This window comes from Oryctolagus cuniculus, chromosome 7 (genome assembly GCF_051225735.1).
Source record: "Oryctolagus cuniculus isolate XC-2025 breed Fujian yellow rabbit chromosome 7, ASM5122573v1, whole genome shotgun sequence".
NCBI lineage: Eukaryota > Metazoa > Chordata > Mammalia > Lagomorpha > Leporidae > Oryctolagus > Oryctolagus cuniculus.
Genome location: NC_142873.1, coordinates 94,532,695 through 94,554,687, shown reverse-complemented (window position 1 = coordinate 94,554,687; position 21,993 = coordinate 94,532,695). Strand labels below are relative to the sequence as shown.

At 39.6% G+C, this 21,993-nt stretch overlaps 1 protein-coding gene and 1 non-coding gene across 9 annotated transcripts in view; both read left to right on the top strand.

The window, feature by feature from the left end:
- MIGA1 (mitoguardin 1) overlaps positions 1–20,649 on the top strand; it is a 107,721-nt gene extending 87,072 nt beyond the window's left edge. For 7 of the 8 annotated variants that reach the window (XM_008265037.5, XM_089300453.1, XM_089300452.1 and 4 more), the window contains 8 exons: positions 1,198–1,316; positions 1,587–1,659; positions 3,029–3,115; positions 4,224–4,322; positions 6,225–6,359; positions 9,262–9,315; positions 14,018–14,134; positions 15,754–20,649. In XM_008265037.5, coding sequence (XP_008263259.1) covers positions 1,198–1,316; positions 1,587–1,659; positions 3,029–3,115; positions 4,224–4,322; positions 6,225–6,359; positions 9,262–9,315; positions 14,018–14,134; positions 15,754–15,972 — 903 coding nt within the window. In that variant the 3' untranslated portion in view covers positions 15,973–20,649. The remainder of the gene's footprint in view (positions 1–1,197; positions 1,317–1,586; positions 1,660–3,028; positions 3,116–4,223; positions 4,323–6,224; positions 6,360–9,261; positions 9,316–14,017; positions 14,135–15,753) is intronic. The other variant, XM_017346160.4, reaches the window with a different exon arrangement.
- On the top strand, positions 18,447–18,510 carry LOC127493830 (small nucleolar RNA SNORD43). The gene has a single exon (XR_007924368.3). It is a non-coding gene; the product is annotated as a small nucleolar RNA SNORD43 (small nucleolar RNA).
- Positions 20,650–21,993: the final 1,344 nt, after the last annotated feature.

The window sequence follows — 21,993 nt, the reverse complement described above, 5'->3', positions numbered from 1 at the left end:
CTTGGGCCATCCTCCACTTCCTTCCTGGGCCACAGCAGAGAGCTGGACAGGAAGAGGAGTGACCGGGACAGGATCCAGCGCCCCAACTGGGACTAGAATCCCGTGTGCCGGCGCCGCAGGCGGAGGATTAGCCTAGTGAGCCGCGGCGCCGGCCGAGTTGTAATATTTTTAAGTATTTCTTGGATAATAAAATCCTCCTGCCTTTTTTTTAATGCTTCCTCCTCTGTTCTTTTTTTAAAGATTTTATTTATTTGAAAAGCAGAGTTACAGAGAGAGGAGAGACAGAGAGACAGAGAGACAGAGAGAGAGAGAGAGAGCTCTTCCATCTGCTAGTTCATTCCTCAAAGGCAGCAATAGATAGGGCTGGGCCAAGCCAAAGCCAGGAGCCAGAAGCTTTATCCTTATCTCCCAAGTGGGTACAGGGGCCCACATACTTGAGCCATCCTCCAGTGCTTTCCCAGGCACATGAGCGGGGAACTGGTTGGGAAGTGGAACAGCCAGGATATGAACTGGCACCATGGGGGATGCCAGTGTCACAGCAGCAGCTGCTTTGCCCACCACGGCATGACACCAGACGCCTCCTCAGTTAGTCTTCCTCTTGAACTATAAGATCTTGCTTTCCTGTGCACTATTGATATAAGTAGTTGGATTTAAAATGAAGTAAGGAGCAGACATTTAACTTAGTGTTTAAGACACCTGCTTCCCACATTGGAATACCAGGATTTGATTCCTGGTTCTGCCTCCTGACTCCAGCTCTTTACTATTGCAGACCCTGGTAGGCAGCCAAGCTGATTGAGTTCCTGTCACCTATATGGGAAACTTGGGTTCAGTTCTTGGCTGCTAACATCTGCAGTGCCTGGGCATTTGGTGTGTGAACCAGTAAATGGGAGCTTGCTTGCTTTCCCTCTCTCTTCCTCTCTCTCTTTCTCTCCACCCTACCTCTCTGCTTCTCAAATAAATAAATAAAATTTTAAGAAAGAAAATGAATGTAGCTTGTTACAAAGTTATACTTTTCAACAACTGAATTTTGAAGCAAAAGTGAATTCAAATCTTATTATTGTACAACTGTGATTGAGTGATTTTGGGGGGACATTAATCCAATTTAGTAATTTTGACATCAGTGAGATCCTATTTTCTTGCTTGTGTAGCTTTTCTTCTTGTGTCAGCATAGCCTGTTGTAACCCACTGTGTCTGTAGCTTGCAGAGCACAGAGAAGGGCGGCAAACCTACAGCCTGGAGTCTCTTTGCCACTGCCCTTTTTATGAAGAAGCCATGCATTTAGTTGAAGAAGGAAAAATTTCCTCAAGAGTACTGAGGTACAATTTCAGTTTTGCTTATGTTTATGGAAAGTATGAAGGTGCTGTTGTTTTGTTTGTGTGCTGTTTATTTAAAATGTTTATGAGAACTGGGAATAATTCTTTTTAGACCCAAGTTGAAAAAAACTTTTTAAAAACATGTTCTGTCAGTTTTGAGAAGACATATGTTTTATATTAAAGTCCTGAGGTTAAGCCTTGTTTGAATCCAGATTTGTTGTAGGCTTGCTCTTGAATGTAGTTTAACAATTATCTCCCCTTTTTATTACATAGAACTGAAATGTTGGAGTGCCTGGGAGACAGTGATTTTCTTGCCAAACTTCACTGTATTCGACAGGCTTTTCAGGTATTTTGTCTAACATTAAGAGATTCACCCAGCTGCTCCATCTCACCCTCAAGTTAGAGAGCCCAGTGCATATCGACAGTATGGCTCTTTGCTCTTTATCATCCCTGTCTCTGATGCCAGATACCAACCCTACCAAGTTTGTTTCTCTTTTCTGCTACTCCCCTTCATCTATTTCTACTTGTCACCGTCCTCTCCCACATCCACCACACTTTGTCAAAATAAGATTTTTTAATACAGTTTTTTTTTGATTTATTTATTTTATTTGAAAGACAGATTTACAGAAAGAGAGAGAAGGAGACAGAGGCAGAGAAAGCAGTCTTCTATCCACAGATTCATTTCTCAAATGGCCACAATGGCCAGAGCTGGGCCAGGCCAAAGCCAGGAGCCAGCATCTTCATCGGGTCTTGCATGTGGGTACAAGGGCCCGAGCACTTGAACCATTTTCCACTGCTTTCCCAGGTGCATTAGCAGGTAGCTGGATTGGAAGTGGAGCAGCTGAGAATTGAACAGCACCTATATGGGATCCTGGCAATGCAGGCTTTACCTGCTGTGCCACAGGGCTGGCCCTAAAATAGGATATTTTTTAAAAATTATTTATTTATTTATTTGAAAGGCAGAGCAACAGAGAGAGGGACGCACACACATACACACAGAAAGTCTTCCATCTGCTGGTTCACTCCCCAGATGGCTGCAACAGCTGGGGCTGGACCAGAATGAAACCAGGAGCCAGGAACTCCATCCTGGGCTCCCATGTTGGTAGCAAGGGCCCAAGAACTTGGGCTATCTTCCACTGCTTTCCCAGGTGCATTAGCAAGGAGCTGGCTTAGAAGTAGAGCAGCTGGGACTAGAACCAGCACTTACATGGGATGCCAGTACTGCAGGAGGCCAGTTAACCCACTGTGCCACAATGCTGGCCCCCAAAATAGGATATTTTGATGGTTGCAGGTGTACAAAAATGGCTGCCTAAAATAAAAACCTTTTCTATTATCAACAGTGTGTATTCTAGGTTCTTTTTTAAAAGTTTGAGTCAATTCTAAAATCATCGATTTCTTTAAATAAGGTCATTTAATAACAAAATATCTTTGTTTTCTTATGTCTTGGGGCTATATAAAACTTACTTTAGATTTTCTAATAAGGTACTGAACAGAATTTAAATTCAAATTTATCTACCTTTAATTTTTTTTTGTGGTTTCAAGAGCTCTTTTAATGAATTTGGACTTTCTCTGTGTCTGCGTTTTGACACAGCATCACGTGTCATCCATTAACTGTATTAGGATGGTTATTGCATAGATGTGCTGTGAAGTTGGATGTCCATTCAAATTCATTATATGTTTCTTTTTTCTTTGTTTGGGAATGGGTGATTTTTCAGGTAATTCTTTCAGAAACAGCCAACAGGATATTCCTTGCTGAGAGTGGAAGGAAGATTTTATCTGCTTTAATTGTTAAAGCACGAAAGGTAAACTTGCTTTGCTGGCAAGTTTTTAATTGTCTTTTTGGTTGAAATGAAAAAGTACATTAAATTTTAATAGGAGAAAAAGCTTTTCTAGATAATTGTAAAGGTTCACTTACTAAAGATAAATAACTCAAAGAACGTTGATTTCTTCTTGGCTTGATTTATTTTTTGTGTATAAAGTCTGTACCATTTTTTACCAAGTTGTTTGTCATCAGGTTAGTCCTGATTTGCCACAAAATTTGTGAATGTTATGGTGAGAATCATCTACTATAATTACCCCACTGTTATTACCACTAATACCTCATCTTTTACCTCCCCTCGTCGCGTTCAGGAAGAGTCACAGGAAATAGCATTGGTTGCAAAAGTCTGGAATACAAATCCAGCTGCCTCTTATTCATTTATGATCATGGGACTGAATAAGGCAGAAGCAGTGACAAGAATTCCATTGAGATGTGAGGAATGGCTTGACTTTCTGTGAGGTTTGCCCAGGTGATGAGAGGAGAATCAGATGGGCCTTTCCTGAGCCATTTACACACCTGGTTTTCAGATCCAATCTCTTTGAACCCCAACTCCCTCATTTAATCAATAGGATTATTTATTACTGTATTTCAGAAGGTTGTTATAATGATTAAATAAACAGTACATGGGAAAGCAACTTTAAAGATAAAGTACTAAGGAAACATAAAGTGGTATTAATTATTTTGAAATTCCCATGTAAATCTTATATGACTCTCTTGACATTTTCCTGGCAGGTGAAACCGGGGATCTGAACTAGAGTTCCTACGGAAGGAGCAGTTATGCACCGAAAGCATCACATAGTGTCCCCTATAATTAGATTTTCATCTTCAGAACTGACTTCAAGAGGCAGACTTATTTGAGTCGTAAAAAGTTTGCGGTGACCCTTGACTAAGAATCTTAGTCTTGACTTCTGCAAATTAGAACCAAATAGAAAATCAAATTCATTTGGCATAGCTTGAAACTATATTCTAATTCAATTAATTAATCTAATTGAATTAAGATCTGACAAATGTGCCTTGAAAAGTAACTTGCTTACTTTGTACGCCAGAGCCTTGTTGTTGAGTTCAGGATTAAAATGTGTTTTCTTCTGTAGAATCCAAAGAAGTTTGAAGATGTTTTTGATGAAATGATCTACTTTTTGGAGCAAACTGATCACTGGGATAGTACTGAAATGGAACTTGCTGCTAGAGGGGTAAGTCCAAATTTTTCATAGTGTTTATTCCTCTTAGTTATTTGCCCATAATTTTTACAATTGTTACCATTTTCTTGTCCTTGCTAAGCAACAGCCAAAGCAGTTGTATGAGAGTGGGACAACAACATTCTCTGACAGTGTCATAAACAAGAGCAGTGGTACTCTTTATACATTGGGGCAGCAGTTGTTGACAGTTTTTCATTTTTTTTTTTTTTTTAATTTTTAAAGCCTTCCCTTCCTGTGTTCACTCCTTTCTTCTTCCTTCCATCCAAAAGTCAGTTGGCAGGTTCTATCAGGGCGGTAAGGTCTACCTATGCAAGGGCACTATCACATAGGCTACCCTGTTGGGGGTTGGAGAATTGACTACATACACTGCATTTGACAAATAAATACACCCATGAAAATCACAGCCAGATTTTCACTGTCAGGAGAAGGAAGATATAACAAGTTAGGATTCAAATTGGAGCTGTCAGTGTAAATTTATGGTTCATAAAATATATAGAATAGTTACACAAATAAATACACATGGAACAGTTTATGCACGTGTAAATACACGTATGCTTCCGAGTTGTGTTCACTGAGAGGGTCTGGAAGCAGCATCACCCCCTAAAAAGTATTTAAAGCACACAGATCTTGACTTCTAACTACTGCTCTCCCCTAAAAGCAACGAGGACTCCTTGGGAAAATGGCCGATTTCAGCCCTGGGTGGGACGAGTAATTAGTGAGCCTGGAGCATCTTGTAATGGAAGCTTAAAAATCTATTTACAAGGAGCTCAAAGCTGTTCTGAGGAGAGAAGACAAATACGTGGAGGCATAATCTCTCTCCAGTGTCACTACACTTAGTGCATGGAATCAGCATCTGTTCAGATCTGAAGGCCCAAAACCTTGGTCTCATCCTTCTCCCCTCCCTGTCCTCACCTGCTTTACCATATTCATCTCCAAGTTTTTCAACTTCAACTGCTAAATCTCTTTCAACGACTTCAACTTTTCTCTTGCTGCCACCTCCATCTGGGCCTGATCATCTGTGGTCTTTCCCCTGTCGACCCCTCCCCTCCTTGCCTTCGCTCTGTTCTGCTCTTCCACTTTCCACAGCTGTGAACAGGACCCTTAAAAGGTTTGAATCTGATTGCCCATGCCCCTTCTGCCTTCACCAGCCTCAACTCCATCCCAAAACAGTGGGAGAAGAAAATCGAAAACCCTTGACCTAGGCCATATGTCCTTCTTGTCCCAGCCAGGCACTCCTGTGGTTTCTGCTATAGAGAACTACAGTGTGCTTCCAGCGATTTCTTTCAAATCTGTGCCATTGTGTTCCTTCTAACACTTACTTCCTCGACCTGGGATGCCTTCTTCCCTGACAGAAGCATCCTCTGACATCTGGCTTAAAAAATTAGAATCTTCAACTTAGGCTGCCAAAGCACCATGTACTTTTTCCTTTATTATCCTTATCCCAGTTTCTAATTGGATATTCGTGGGAATATTGTGTTGCTGTCTGTTTCCCTCACTAGATTCTAGGCATCTCATTTGCTTACTGTAAAAGTCTGAGCATTTGGTACAGCACATGGTACAACACAATGTGTATGAATGAATGAAATAGCAAGAGGCTGATGTTCTGATGGGGAAGATAGCTGGGTCTACCAGTAACTAACAAAGCTGACTGAGCAATGTGGGTGCTAGGATAGAAGCTTGAACAAAGCACTCCTAGATTAGAGATGAGAGAGGGATTAATAGGGAGCTGCCATGTAAATTGTAATTTCAGGTCATTTTCATATTTTTCTCTTCCTTTTTTTTTTTTTTTTTGGTTAGAAAGATGATCTATTGAACTCAGAAAACCCTGCCTTAACTCAAATTTTGTTTCAGCTCTTTGTAATAATAGTTTCTGTCTTAATTCACAATTTAATGCAGGTGAAAAATCTGAATTTTTATGATGTTGTTCTGGATTTTATATTAATGGATTCCTTTGAGGATTTAGAAAACCCACCCACATCCATACAGAATGTAGTGAATAATCGCTGGCTAAACTCTTCCTTCAAAGAAACGGTAAGTGGCGATTTACCTTTCTCAGCCATTTAAATTTGATGAAAAATGGTCAGAACTAGAAAAATTAGTAAGATTTACATTTATGGGGCAGGCGTTTGACCTAGTAGTTAAGACGCAGCTGGTGAAACCTGTTGTCTCATTTTGGAGTGCTTCTGAGTCCAGCTTCCTGCTACTGCACACCTTGGAAGGCAGCAGATAACGGCTCAAATGGTTGAGGCTCCCCCACTGCCTGCGTTGAATTCCCAGCTTCCTGCTTCAGCCTAGCTCAGCCCTGGCTGTGGTGGGCATATAAGGAGTAAACCAGTGGGTGGGAGTGCACTCCCCCCCCCCCCGCCCCCCTCTGACTTCAACTAAATCAATTTTCATATATATTATGCCTGTGGGATAGCAGGTGTGGAAACAGCTCACCATTGGACGTCAGGAACAGATATGTGTCCTGCATAACACTTTCAGCTGAGTCTCCTTTTGGCTCTTCCACAAACCAGTCCCAGCTGTGACCTGGAACGCCTGATGTCTCTTCATGTCTCTAAAGAAATTCTGTTCAAAAAGTTGTCTGTAACTGAAATGGCTGAATTCCTGAACAGAAATGTAGTAATTATAGTAAGAATCAAAAAGTGACTATATGTATTTTTAAGCTTTTACCAGCATTTATTTTCATTTTATTGATAGAGAAAGTGAGACCCAGGGATAGCTAAAGATCTGCCACCTGCTGTTTGACTCATCAGTGCCCACCACACCAGGACTGGGCCAAGCCAAAGCCAGGAGCCCAAAACAATCTGGTCTCTCCTGTGGGAGTCCTTGAACCATATCCTGTTGCCTCCTGCTGTGCACACGAGCCTGAAGCTGAATCAGAAGCAGAAGAGGCAGTACTCAAACTAGGCACTCTGATCTGGGATGTGGGCATCTCAAGCAGCATCTTAACCTCTGCACCAATTGTATCTATATCTATATATCTTTAATTTACTTACTTATTTTTTAAAGATTTATTTATTTATTTGAAAGGCAAAGTTACAGGGGGTAAGGAGAGACAGAGAGAGATCAATCTTCCATCTACTGGTTCACTCCCCAAATGGCCACAATGGCTCTAACTGGGCCAGTCCAAAGCCAAGAGCTAGGAGCCAGGAGCTTCTTCTGAGTCTTCCACGTGGCTTCAGAGGCCCAAGCACATGGGCCATCTTCTGCTGCTTTCCCTGGCACATTAGCAGGGAGCTGGATCAGAAGTGGAACATCTGGGACTCGAACCAGCACCCATATGGGATGCTGGCACCACAGGCAGCAGCTTAACCCACTATGCCACAAATCCAGCCCCAACAATATAAATTTTTTTAAAAAAAATTTATTTTATTTATTTGAAAGAGAGAGGTAGAGACAGAGAGAGATCTTCCATCTACTGGTTCACTCCCCAAATGGCCACAATGGCCGGAGCTTAAGTGATCCAAAGCCAGGAGCCAGAAGCTTCTTCCAGGTATCCCACATGGGTGCAGAGGCCCAAGAACTTGAGCCATCTTTCATTGCTTTCTCAGGCACATTAGCAGGAAGCTGGATTGGAAGTAGAGCAGCTGGGACTTGAACCAGCGCCCATATGGAATGCCGGTGCTGCAGACTGGGGCTTCAACCTGCTGAGCCATAGCACCAGCCCCCTAACAATGTATATTTTTAAGGGGAAAGTTGGGTGGTGTTGTGGTGCAGAGGGTTAAGCTGCTGCCTGGGACACCTGCATCTCATACTGGCATGCCAGATTGAGTCCTGGCCATTCTGTTTCTGAGCCAGATTCCTGCTGATGTATCCTGGGAGGCAGCAGATGATGGCTCAAGTACTTGGGCCCCTGCCACCCATGTGGGAGATCTGGATAGGACTCCTGGCTCCTGGCTTCAGACTGGCCCAGTCCAGGCTATTGCAGGCATCTGGGGAGAGAACCAGTGGATAAAAGAGGTCTTGCTCTCTTCTCTCCATCTCATTTCTCCACCTTTCAAGTAGATGAAAACAATTAAATATACATTAAAAAAAGAGAGAACTACAGAAATTCATACTCTCAAATACTATCAAAAATTAAGCTGCAAAAATAAAACAAGTATAACCATATTCTTAACTTTTAGTGTTTTTAGTTTCTGTTTTCATATACATCTCTGTTGACATTGGTTATTGTTGGTTTTTAAGTATGAACCTAGAAGTTAGGTGGAGTGGCTATCATGTTTCATGATGAAGTTGAATGCCTTTTAAAAATTCCAGTTGCCAATTTCACAGTTATTTTGGAACTTACTGATATTAAATTTTGAAGAATTTTAAATAAATCCAGTTTTATCTCAAAGTATATTTTAACCATAAAAAAAAACATGTTCTTCATTTCTGTAACTGATGCAAGTTACATGACCCTCATTAGACTTGGGAAATGCCAGAATAGAATCAGATTTCTTTAGGATCTGCTGGAGAAATTTTGCTTTTGTCCTGTCATGGTTGTACTTCTAAGTTCTTTAATTGAGTACAACAGTTCTACTCACAAATATTCAGCAATTCTTAAAGGAAAAATATTACTTTGTCTACATTATTGCACATGGAACCTTTATTTGTATATATGGATCTATATATACATATTTCTAATTTTTGCTTACATATATAGAATTTAAGAGGTACAGTATTGAGGATTGTACTTGCCAAGTTTCTTGGTACCAGAGTTCAGCCTTTCTCTCTTAGTTTCTTCATATTTAATTTTAAAATTTATAGAAGTGAAATACCTTTTCATTAATATTTACAAACAGTGTAAGGAACCTGGATTGGTTCTAGTTAATATGCTAAACTTTTTAGACCCATAAGCTTTGAATTTCTAATAAAATCATTCTTTTCTATATGGAAATGTGTATGTAACTAAAATTAAATCTTGCTTTTCTCTTCTACTTCTGTTTAGGCTGTGACTTCAAGTTGTTGGTCAGTGCTAAAGCAGAAAAGGCAACAAATGAAGGTAAAGTTCATTATGCCTGGGGCTCCTGTTGCTATAACAAATACCTGAAATTGGGTAAATTTTAAAGGAAAGTAGCTTATTCAGCTCATGGTCTGCAGGCGAAAGGTCCAAGATCATTGGCCACATCTCCACCCCCGGAGAGCAGGAACTCAAGGGGAAAAAGCATTTGTCTATCATGAGTGCTCTGTCCTCATTACCCAGACTCTTCCCATGAGGCCCGACCTCTCAACACTGCTACTTTGGAGAGAAGCTATAACTGAGTTTTGGTGGGGGTTTCCCATATTCAAACTGTAGCAGCTTCTTTGTGAATAATGAAACATCTGTGTCAATTCATTTGGCTGTTAATAAAGGGACTGTCCCTCAAGCTAGATGAATGACTTCGTGGTACTGGGTTGGTTTTTTTTTTTTTTTTTTAATATCTTCTCTCTCTTCGTTAATATTCTGTATAGCTGACCATAGCAGATATTGAGGCATGCATGGCATTTCAAGGAAGTAGGGGAGGGTTTAGGAGTAAAAACAGCTTCAACAGACTTGTTTTTTGTTTACTTAATGATATTATTTTTAAAAATTGTTTAATATTGTGGCTGACATTTCATGTAATCCAGTTGAGAAATAATCATTTGATTCTAACGTCTGCTTTATTCAGTTCAGAGCGAACAAACTCTGTAAATTTTGTCTCCTGCTGCCATGTCCCATACCTTCTAGCCCATCTCGCCCACCAGGCTTTGCGCTCACCATACTCTGCTGGTGGCAGAGGGCACAGATTGTGGCAATGAGACTGTCTGGCTTCAGTTGCAATTTATTGGCCCTGTGAGCTTTGGCAAGTTGTTTAACCTGTTTCCCAGCTTCCTCATCTCTAAACATGAAGATAGTAATAGCATCTACCTCATAGGATTTTTTGAAAGATTGACCATAACGTGCTTAGAACTGCTTGGCCTAGTGCCTTATGTCAGTGTTGCCTATTACTATATTATTTTCCCAAGGACTATTTTATAATATCCATATTTCTCAATCTTATAGCTACATCTTTGAGACAGTATTGCCAAGCCCACTGCTTCCAAAAAATGATCTTCACAGCATCATCAAAAGGTGCTGTTAGAAAGAATTCCAGAGACCCTGTACTTGAATAATTCTTGTTTAAAATTATTCCAGGGACCTTATGTTTCAGTGATGATTATAAACTCTACATATGAGAACCTTTGGTTTAAGACTAGGAAACAGGGGCCGACCCCATGGCTCACTTGGTTAATCCTCTGCCTGCGGCGCCAGCATCCCATATGGGCGCTGGGTTCTAGTCCTGGTTGCTCCTGTTCCAGTCCAGCTCTCTGCTGTGGCCTGGGAGTGCAGTGGAGGATGGCCCAAGTACTTGGGCCCCTGCACCCATGTGAGAGACCAGGAAGAAGCACCTGGCTCCTGGCTTCGGATTGGTGCAGCTCCGGCCGTGGCGGCCTTTTGGGGAGTGAACCAACAGAAGGAAGACCTTTCTCTCTTTCTCTCTCTTTCACTGTCTAACTCTATCTGTCAAAAAAAAAAAAAAAAAAAAAAAAAAAAAAGGCTAGGAAACAGACTTGTAAGAGGGCTTGGGGAGCCTGTGTTATGGTACAGTGGATTAAACTGCCCCTTGAGACACTGGCATGCCATATCAGAGTGCTGGTTCACATTCTGGCTGCTGTGATTCTGGTCCAGTTCCCCTCTAATGCACCTGGCAGGCAGCGGGTAGTGACCCAAGTACTTGAGTCACTGTTACCCATGTGGAAAACTTAGACGGAGATCCTGGCTCCTGGATTCAGCATAGGCCAGCCCTAGCTGTTGCAGGCATTTGAAGAATGAACTAAGATCTGTGTGTGTGTGTGTGCGTGTACACATCACTCTTCCCATCTATAAATATCTGCACGCACACACACACACACACACACATATATATATATATATATACTCCGCCTATATATATAATCTGTATATATATATAGAGAGAGAGATTTTTATAAAGGGGCTTTTTAAAAAAGATTTATTTATTTATTTGAATGGCAGAGTTAAAAATAGAGGCAGAGAGAGAAAGAAGTCTTCCATCCGATGGTTCACTCCCCAGATGCCGCAACGGTCAGAGCAGTGCCGATCTGAAGCCAGGAGCCAGCCAGGAGCTTCTTCCAGTTCTCCCACTTGGATGCAGGGGCCCAAGAAATTGGGCCAACTTCTTCTGATTTCCCAGGCCAACGAAGAGAGCTGGAAAGGAAGTGGAGCAGCTGGGACTCGGCACCCAATGGGATGCCAGTACTGCAGGCAGCCGCTTTACCTGCTATGCCACAATGCCAGCCCCAATTTGGTTTTGAATATCAAACTAGATGGCATGATCATGGCAAGTTAGTGAGTGTCAACTGACTGTTTTTTCTGCTATATGGGTGAAATGAGACACTATGAACAAGCCTAATTTAACTTAAATTAACAGTAAACATAAAAAAAGCTATATGAGTGACAATTTCCATAATAATAAGAAGAATAATACTAATATGTCTAGTTCTTACTTCTTGGAACAAATGTTATGCTTCAATCTAATCTTCTTTGTGTATGCACAGGCACCTCTATCTGTCACCTCTTAGGGAACTATTTTTTCTATACCTGTAAACCGAATCCCTCTGTACATAAATAAGTCCTACTCACTGTTGAGCCCAGCTCACACCATTCCTTGTTGAAGGATGTTGCTCTAGCCCACACTAACTCCTCACTTCTCCAAACTCCTGAAACACTTAAGAGGCTGGTAAGGAATTTAGAACTTTAACATATGTAGAACATCTCTTGGACTAAAATAACTTCAGAACATGGCTGACCATTTTCTGGCCTTCACCAACTAGCTAAGTGTGATTTAGGACAGGGTACTTAGCCACTCGAGTACTGCTTGTAAAAATGATGTTGACATGACCTACTTTTGCAGAAATTTTTTAGTAAATTAAATAGAACTGAAAACATTGTCTGGAATATAATGGATACTCATTAAATGATAATTGCTGCTATCTTATGATTTTTAAGTTAAGGTTTAGAAAATTATCTTGGAGACTGTGAAATAGAAAATAACCCTTCCAAGAAACAGATCCTTCAGACCTGGTTATCTTCAGTTCATTCTGTATGACAGATCCCACAGGATGTTATTTAACAAGGGAAATTCAGAAAGGTATTAATAAACTTGGAGTGTTTACAACTACATGTACTAATGTTTTATAAGAAAAGGTAAATATGCAAGTAATATCAGGTTCCTTAACTAATTGATTATAAAATCATATAACTATATGATTATAAAAGAATAGCATTTCATCATTTTAAATTCATTTTACTCTTTTTTAATTAAACAATGAAGAAATTGAATAAGATTTTTTTAAGATTTATTTATTTATTTATTTAAAAATCAGAGTTACACACAGAGAGAAGGAGAGGCAGAGAGAGAGAGAGAGAGAGAGATCTTCCATCCACTGGTTCACTCCCCAATTTGCTGCAAGGGCTAGAGTTGAGCTGATCTGAAGCCAGGAGCTAGGAGCTTCCTCCGTGTCTTCTCACATGGGTGCAAGGGCTCAAAGACTTGGGCCATCTTCTACTACTTTCCCAGGCCATAGTGGAGAGCTGGGTCAGAAGTGAAGCAGCCAGGACTCAAACTGGTGCCCATATGGGATGCCAGCACTGCAGGCAGTGGCTTTACCTGCAATGCCAGTTTTTTTAAAAAACTGAAACTGGGGCTGACGCTGTGACATAGAAGGTTAAGCCTCTGCCTTTAGCATCAGCATCCCATATGGTTGCCGTTTTGAGTCCTGGCTGCTCCACTTCCCATCCAGCTCCCTGCTAATGAACCTGGGAAAACAGCAGAAGATGACCCAACTGCTTGGGCCCCTGTACCCATGAGAGTGACCTGGAAGAAGTTCCTGGCTCCTGGCTTTGGCCTGGCCCATCTCTGACCGTTGTACCAATGGATGGAGGATCTCTCTCTATCTCTATCTCTATCTCTATCTCTATCTCTATCTCTGTCTCTTTCAAAAAATAAATAAATCTTCAAACAAACAAACTGAAACTGTGGTAGTGTTAATATGGCTAATAGAACACTGCAACTTGCTTGTTATTGCTTGGTTGCAACAGTGATATGATTGCTCTTTTATGAAGTAGAGGTTTGACATCAAATCTGAAAATCCCAAAGCCAAAATACTCCAAAATCTGAAACTTTGTGAGCACCAACATGATGCCGCTAGTGAAAAATTCCATCCCGAATTCACCTGCTGGGTCACAGTCAAAACACAGGTGCATTAAAAATGCTATAAAAAGTTATCTTCAGGCTTCTGAAATTCCATACATAGACTTGTGTCCCATCCCCAAGATATCTTATTATGCATATATAAACATTGTAAAATCTGAGAAAATTTAAAATCTGGAACAGTTTGGGTCCCAAGTGTTTTGACCCAACCTGTATTTTTATGAGGTAAAAATGCCTTTTGAGAAATAATTTCTCTTTGCACATCAAACTATTGATGAGGATGTGAAATCTACCTAAAACATTGTGTGACTCGAAAGTTACTTGTCTTCACTTTTCTAATAGCTTGGCTCATGATTGACCTTCAATCTGCCCTCAAAAACAACTGGCTATGTAGCAGATAGCAATTTATTTCTCAGCTATAGAAAGCAAATGCAATAAGGTAAAAATAACTTGTATTTCTTTAACTTCCAACAGATCCCAGATGGATTTTTTGCCCATTTTTATGCCATTTGTGAGCACATCAGCCCTGTGCTAGCCTGGGGCTTTTTGGGCCCTAGAAATTCTCTGTATGATTTATGCTGCTTCTTCAAGGTATGTTTGTCATTGAATCATCTCTCTTTTTTTTAGTCAAAAAGCAGATAAGATTTTATTCTTCTTTGTTTTTGTAGAAGAAAATATTATTTAAAAGTAAAATTTTAGAAGTCACCTAAAATTCAGTGTTTAAATGCCAGTGTTACATTAGTGGCATTGTATAATACCAGTGTTATTAGAGCAGACCAGTTTGTTTATAGACTTGTGCTTTATTTTGGAATAGATTCAGCAAGTCCATTCACCTTATCAATTCCTTCTGTTACAGTCTTTCTTGGTCTTGCTGTGTTATGATCAAATTGATGTAGGCAATTTGTTCTTTATGCCTGGGCACTTTTAAAATTTATAAACAATGTCCAACTTTATTGCACATATGGTAATATAGAAATAAGTTCTGGCTCAAAGAAATATAATTGATAAAATCCATATTATGAGAAACAACTTGGCAGTTTAAAATGTATCCCAGTGTCAGGAGTCTATGTTTGCCAAGTTACCAAGTTACAGCTGATTGCAAAATTTTCTGGCTGGCAAAATGCCAAGGAAAGTCTTAAATAGTCTTGGATTTGGGTTAAGTTTCAATGAGCAAATGAACATATCAGGGATGAATATGAAAGGTTGGTTGCTTCACTGTATTGTTCATTTTTTAAATTATTGTGCTTATGTGTTACTAATGGAATGTTTGTATAAATGATTTGGGAAGTGTTCATTTCACTGTCATGTCATTAAGAACTCATTAATTTGGACTGGTTTACTTGACCTCCCAAACTAAGCTATGTGCTTTAGTGGCAAAGATACGGGTCTGGGAATTAAGTCTGTCATTAATGAGTTGTCTGACCTGGGGGAATCATTCTTCGGTGCTCCTTTCCTCCATGTATAGAATGAAGAGGCTTGCTGATTGCTAATGAGCCTTCCAGATATAAAACAAGTGACTCTGAAGTGCACATTCTTAGTACTTCTTAACATGTGGATTACAGAAGGTGGAAATTAGATACTCTGGTTTTTTACCCTGTGGGATTACTTTTTTCTCCATCGTGACATAACAGCTTAGATTTAGTGATCAGTGCTACACAACTTGCTTAAAATGAGTTTCAACATAAGTATTAACTTACTGAAATGAAATATCCTTCAAGATTTTAAATGGATTTGAGATTAAATCATTTTTATTTTTTGCATGTGAAATAGTTGGGGTTTTGTTTGGTTTGGTTTGCTTCAGAAAAATGTGCGTTTAAAGATTGTAACTTAGAATTACTGGAAATAGTTTATTTTTTTTGCCTCAAAGTAGTACCTGTGTTCAGAAGTAACATTGGCAGGGAAGGGCTAACAAATAGCCTCTCACATTTCTACAGTGCTTAGGGTTCACAGGCACTTCCCAGATTACCTTGTTGGATCATTACATCAGCCCTGAGTAGTAAATAGGATGGATGCTATTATCTCTTGTTTTGCAGAAAAAGAAAGTGAGACCCCAAAAAATGTCAAGTCACTTGTTCAAGGTTCATTTGCCAATGAGATATGAAACTAGAACTGGACTCCTGAGTCAGTGCTTATAACCATATTAGTAACTCTTCCGATTTAGTAAAATTGTAATCTAATAGGTGCGAATTTGTTTTGTGTTCATTTTCCAGAATCAAGTTCTCTTCTTTCTCAAAGACATTTTTGACTTTGAGAAGGTGCGCTATTCAAGCATAGAGACTCTGGCTGAAGACCTCATGCAGTTACTCATTCGCCGCACTGAACTGTTACTGGCCTACCTTGGAGCAGATGCCCTGCGGCACACAAGTAGTTGCATAAGTAGTCATGGTCATGTTTTGTCTAGCGGGCTGCTGGAAGCTAAAGTACAATAAGTACTCGTCCAATTTGAGTGTGCTATAAAATACTTTAAGGTAGCTTAATTATTTGGTAGATGTGGACTCAGGGAGTAAAAAAAGCTAGTAAGGAATACTGGACTCACACAGAAGTTCTGTCTCTGAATCCCTGCGTAGTATAATCAAAGCTGTTTTTTCTGTCTTTAGATAGTCATTTAAGTCATGAAATATTGTGTATTTTGTAGGAATATTGCTTAAATTGAAGCCAGTTCTTGGGAGTGGACTTGTCATCTTGAAGCTGTCTGAAATGTCCAGTAGCATTCTCAAATGCTCAGGTTTTATGCTTTGCTCCTTGAAAGCATACATTTTTAGTCAAGATCTTTATGATTCACATGTGCAAGAATATATTACTCCTAGTGTCAACATACTTAACTTTGCCTGAAAATGTGTTTTTAACTGTGAAGTTATTCATCTGTTTAATCAAGGTTAGGAAGTAGTAGTATTTAATAAGTACCTCTTAAAATATTGCTTGTGCATTTGCTTAAGTCTTTGAAATTGTAATCACTGACTACTGCTATAATCCATTAGATGAATTGACAGTGAGCAGTATACAACTGATAACTTTGTATTACATTAATTTTGGTTTCCAAATATGTTACTGTTAGCCCTTTACGTTATAACAGGAACTGAAGAAGTCTGTTCCTTTTTGAAAAAAAAAAATATTTATTTTATTTGAGAGGCAGAGTGCAGAGACAGAGAGAGCGCCCATCCTCTGATTCACTCTCCAGATGCCTGCAATGGTGGAGACAGCCAGGGCTGAAGCTGGGAGTTGGGAACACAATCCAGTTCTCCCATGTATGTGTCATGTACCCAGTAACTTGAGCCATCACACTGCCTCCTGCAGTCTGCACTGGAGTGAATCTGTAATCAGGAGCTGGTGCGGGGAATCAAACCTAGGCAGTCCGTGTGACACAGGCTTCTTAACTGCTAGCTAAATGCCCACCTACAAAGAAGTTTCTTTTTATAAATTAGGGCATTTTTCTCTTGGATGAATACTGATTAAAAAGATAACATTTATAAAGAAAGACAATTAAAAACTTGCCTTTTTAAAAAAGGTTTATTTGAGAGGCAAAGAGTCAGACAGACAAAACTCCAGTCGGCTTGTTCACTCCCCAGTTGCCCACACTAGTCAGGGCTGTACCAGCTGAAGCCAAGAGCTAGGCACTCAATCCAGATTCCACATATGGGTGGGATCTAACTACTTGAGCCATTACCTACTGCCTCCCAAAATATGCAGCAGCAGGAACCTGGAATTGGGAACAACACTAGGACTCAAACTCCAATAAGGGATGTGGCTGTCCCAACCTGTGGCTTAACTGCTAGACCAAATGCCTGCCCCCCCAAAAAGAAATTTTACCATTTTATTTATTTATTTATTTGACAGGTAGAGTTACAGACAGTGAGAGAGAGAGAGGCAGAGAGAAAGGTCTTCCCTCCGCTGGTTCATTCCCCAAATGTCCGCTACAGCCGATGCTGCGCCGATCCAAAGCCAGGAGCCAGGGGCCTCCTCCTGGTCTCCCATGGGGTGCAGGGCTCAAGCACTTGGGCCATCCTCCACTGCTCTCCTGGGCCACAGCAGAGAGCTAGACTGGAAGAGGAGCAACCGGCACCCATATAGGCGCCCATATAGGATGCCAGCGTTGCAGGCAAAGGATTAACCAAGTGAGCCATGGCACTGGCCCCCCAAATTTACCATTTTTAAGTGGAATTTTGAGACTATCTCCCCAAATCTGAAAGCATTATACTTGATACAGTAAAATAATTTCTCTTTCTGTAAAACTGACTTTTAGTTATTCCCACTGAGAACTCTACATGAAATATGTCGTATTATATGCCCATACTTTTAAAAAGTTGTACTTCGAATTTTTGCAGGGTGTTAAAGATTTTTTTCCTCCCTTGATATGGAACAGAGTCTTTTTAATGATGTGACAGTGTATTTCATGTCCTTTGTGCTCCACATGGGAACAGAATGGTGACTCTTGTGCAGAAGGGTCTTCCTCCGGGCCAGAGAGGCGCTTGGGAGTTGGTGTGTTTTGTCCTGAAATCGTATACCACTGTTTGAAGCAGCTCACTCAGCATGGGCATCCCAACAGATTACATTTGTTCCTTTGGCTTCTAAAGTGGGCTGTATTCATTTTAGGAGTAAAGTTCCAGAGAAGAACCTAAAATGTATTTTTTCAAAAATGCATTTTCAGATTAAAGTGCCTAGTTTCTGATGAATGAATAAAAACTGAAAGTGAAAAGCATAACTTTTTTTAAGATTTTAAATTTATATATGTGCCACAATCATGTAAATTAACTACACAATGTAAAAATCAGAATTTTTATGCTCTTCTGTTTGTACCATGTAGGTTACAGTGTTAAGCATACGAAAGACTGCTAAACTCATTTTTGAGTCTATAACGCCTTGACTTTTCTTCCATAGATTCTTAATTTAACAGTGACCCACTCATCATAGGTAGTGAACTTACTGATGGCTGGACAGAGACTGTGTGCTGATTCTCATGTTCTGACAGGGGAAAAAAAGGAAAAAATACAATGACCTATTCATAATTCCATTTTTTTTTTTTTAAATTTGAGAGGCAGAGTGACAGACAGATACAGATAGACAAACAGAATTCCCATTTACTGGTTCACTCCTTAAATGCCTGAAACCACTGAAAGTGAGCCAGGCTGAGGCCAGGAGTTAGGAATTCATTGCAGGTCTCGTCTATGGGTGGCAGGGACCCAACCACAGCAGCTGTGACCTGCTGCACCCCAGGGTACACATTAGCAGGAAATGGGGAGTCGATAACAGCTAAGACCCAAACCCAGGCACCTCAGTATGGAATGCGAGTATCCCAACTGACATCTAGGACAACTTGACCACTAGGCCAAATGCCTGCCCCCACATATCTTATTACTAATGGAAGAGAATGATTAGAAGGACCAAAACACAAACTTCCATTGCATAGCATTTTACTTCTTATGTTAAATATTAAATGTTTCACCTTGTTAGGTATCATTGGCTGTGAATGGTACACACACATACCATGTAAGGCAAGACAGTTAGTGCTTATATTGATTTACCCCATAGAAGGCTAAATGACAGTTTAAGCTGTGATTTCATAAAAGAGTAAACCCATTTTTATTTGAGAAAGACAATGTTTGAAATAATTTTTAAGAATTGCACTATTTATAATGCTGCTAGTACATGAGGTAACTCTTTCATCTGGTGAGCTGAGTGGCTTTTGAGAAGGTGTTTTTTTTTTCTCTTACAATTCATTAAAAAAAATTGCCCATATTCAGTAGGTTGGTTTGTCAGATTCAGGGCTTGAGTTTGATTACTTTCAGGTCAGTTCATTAGCTACTAATTTAAGAAAATGCTTTCTTTGTGGCCTTTGATAAAAGAGATAAGAGTGACCAAATAGAATTTCAGGGTAATAAGTGTAGGGAAAACCTCTCTATTGTAACGTAAGAAACTTGACCTTTTTAAAGGAAACATCTTCCTAGAAAGAACATTTCTGACTGCAGAAGGTACTTCAGACATATGTACCAGTTTCCATTTGCCTTAAAATTGGGTTGAACAGCAAAAGCAATTTTTTGATTGATTAAACAAGTCAAGGCCTTTTAGAGTGGAACCCTGTTGACCACTTGCTCATGGTGGTGTTGGTGGAGGATTACCATGGCCTCCGAGAGCCCTGCCACATGCTTCCTTAGGTAAGCTATAACAGGGTCCTGAATTAGTCCTGAGAAACGGCTTTTTCCCTTCTCTTTTCTGGAAGACAAAAGATAAATCTTCAGGTGATTTGTATTTGATATTTTTTATTTTTTCTATTTTTGCTTTCTGTATGTTTGTTTAACTAAAAGTTGTCATTTCTTCCTGAAGGTCAAGTATATGTTTATTAAATGTCAAAGTGGATTTATCTTTGTAAAAAGAAGCCAAGTTTTACACATTGCTAGAGTAAGCTATAAAGAACTTTTTATCTCATTCTTATAAAGTAGTAATTGTTTGCTATTATTATTCTTTTACTTTGATTTTATTAATTTCTTTAGTTAACTGACGTTTTAGAAAGTATTTATAAATGTTTTCTTGCCTTAGGATGTGATATTTCCTACTAAAATAATTCCCCAAATAGTGGCTATGTGTATTACACAAGAATTCCCAATTTATCTTTCCTTTAAACCTAGGACAGAGGAATGCCAAAGTAACTTATAATGTACTTCTCTGACCTTTCATAATCCAAAATTTTAAATTGTACTTATAACTCATTTGCTTTTATTTTAATGTGAACCTACACTCAAAAATTATTAGGATATAAATTTCAAAGTGATTATAAGACTTAATTCATATCCTTTATCTTATGCTTGGATCAGTCAAATTAAGAAACATATATAATATATATAATCTGATCAGTGGAAATAAGGACATCCTTACCTTGCTTGTAATGATTATGTTAATTATGTTACTTTTTTGTTTAGTTTTATAACAACTATGTTTTAGCTTTACTTGACTGATATTAATATATATATTTCCTAAAAATAAGGACTGTACTCATTAATTTGTGTAAAATACTATAGTAGCAAAAAAACAAAAAGTGGCACTGGCTCTTTAGCCAAAATAAGCACTGTAACATGGATGTATTACTATTACTGCCAAATAAAAAAGTGATGGTACATTTTGGTGATGGTTGGAATGTTTTAAACACTGATTACATGTATTTTCAAGGTCATACTCTATGAGGGCTTTGCATCTCCATAAGATCACACATTTAGGCATGGAGAACTAGTGACACATTGGACTCACTTGCAAATGTATCTGTTATCATTATGTACTAACATGGGGCTAAAGTAGTTTTGTGATGGACAAAGTCAAAGCACATTTATTTTAATGACTAGAAAGCTGAATTTCATGAGCTGTTGATGTGGATGCCTCCATCCCCATTTAGCCCTGAATGGCTCCTTTCTCATCACTTCTTGGCAAGGGTTTAGATACATTTGGTCAAGGAGAGAGAGGGTTGGCCCCTAGACCACCATGGTCATCATGTGGCAAGAAGGGTTCACCTGGATATAAAAACAGTATACTTAATTTGACATTTTTAATAGATAATAGAATAATTGAATATGTATAATATACTCATAGATAAATATATAATTATACTTTAGTTGTCAAATTAAGCAAATGATACAAACATGAGTTGGATCTTTCCCTAGCCAAGATTATAGGGTTGGTGTAGAATGGGAAATTAAATCAGGATTTCAATCTCATTGTTATTTTCTGTTTCCTTTGTCATTATCTGCCATACTGTGTGTTGTCTCATGCATATTCTGTGATCCCACCATCTGGATTTAATGTTTTGTGCTTAAAACATTTCTTTCTGGATCCTTGTGTGTGTCTAAAATGCTTCCCTACAAGCACTTCATCTCCGATTGTTACATTAGTTGTGGGGCTTGCTGGAAATCTATAAACTCATTTTGCTTATCCACTGTCTTCCTTACTGTTCTTTTTTTTTTTTTTAAGATTTATTTTTATTTATTTGAAAGAGTTACAGAAATAGGTGGAGACAGAGAGAGAGGGAGAGAGGCCTTTCCTTTCATCTGCTGGTTCACTCCCCAAATGGCTGCAATGGCCGGAGCTGCACTGATCCAAAGTCAAGAGCCAGGAGCTTCTTCTGGGTCTCCCATGTGGGTGCAGGGGCCCAAGGGCTTGGGCCATCTTCCACTGCTTTCCCAGGCCATAGCAGAGAGCTGGATATGAAGAGGAACAACCGGGACTAGAACTGGCACCCATCTGGAATGCCGGTGCTTCAGGCCAGGGCTTTAACCAGCTGTGCCACAGCGCTGCCCCCCCCCCCCTTACTGTTCTTAATGCCACTTTTGACTTCTGTTTTTTTTTTCTGCAGTGTTTCTTCTTATACCTCATGTTCTCTGTTACTTCATCCTGCCACTTCTTCCCCCTTGGTCTGTTTCCCTCTCTACACTGCTGACATCTTTGATCAGACTGCATAAGCGCTTTTGTCT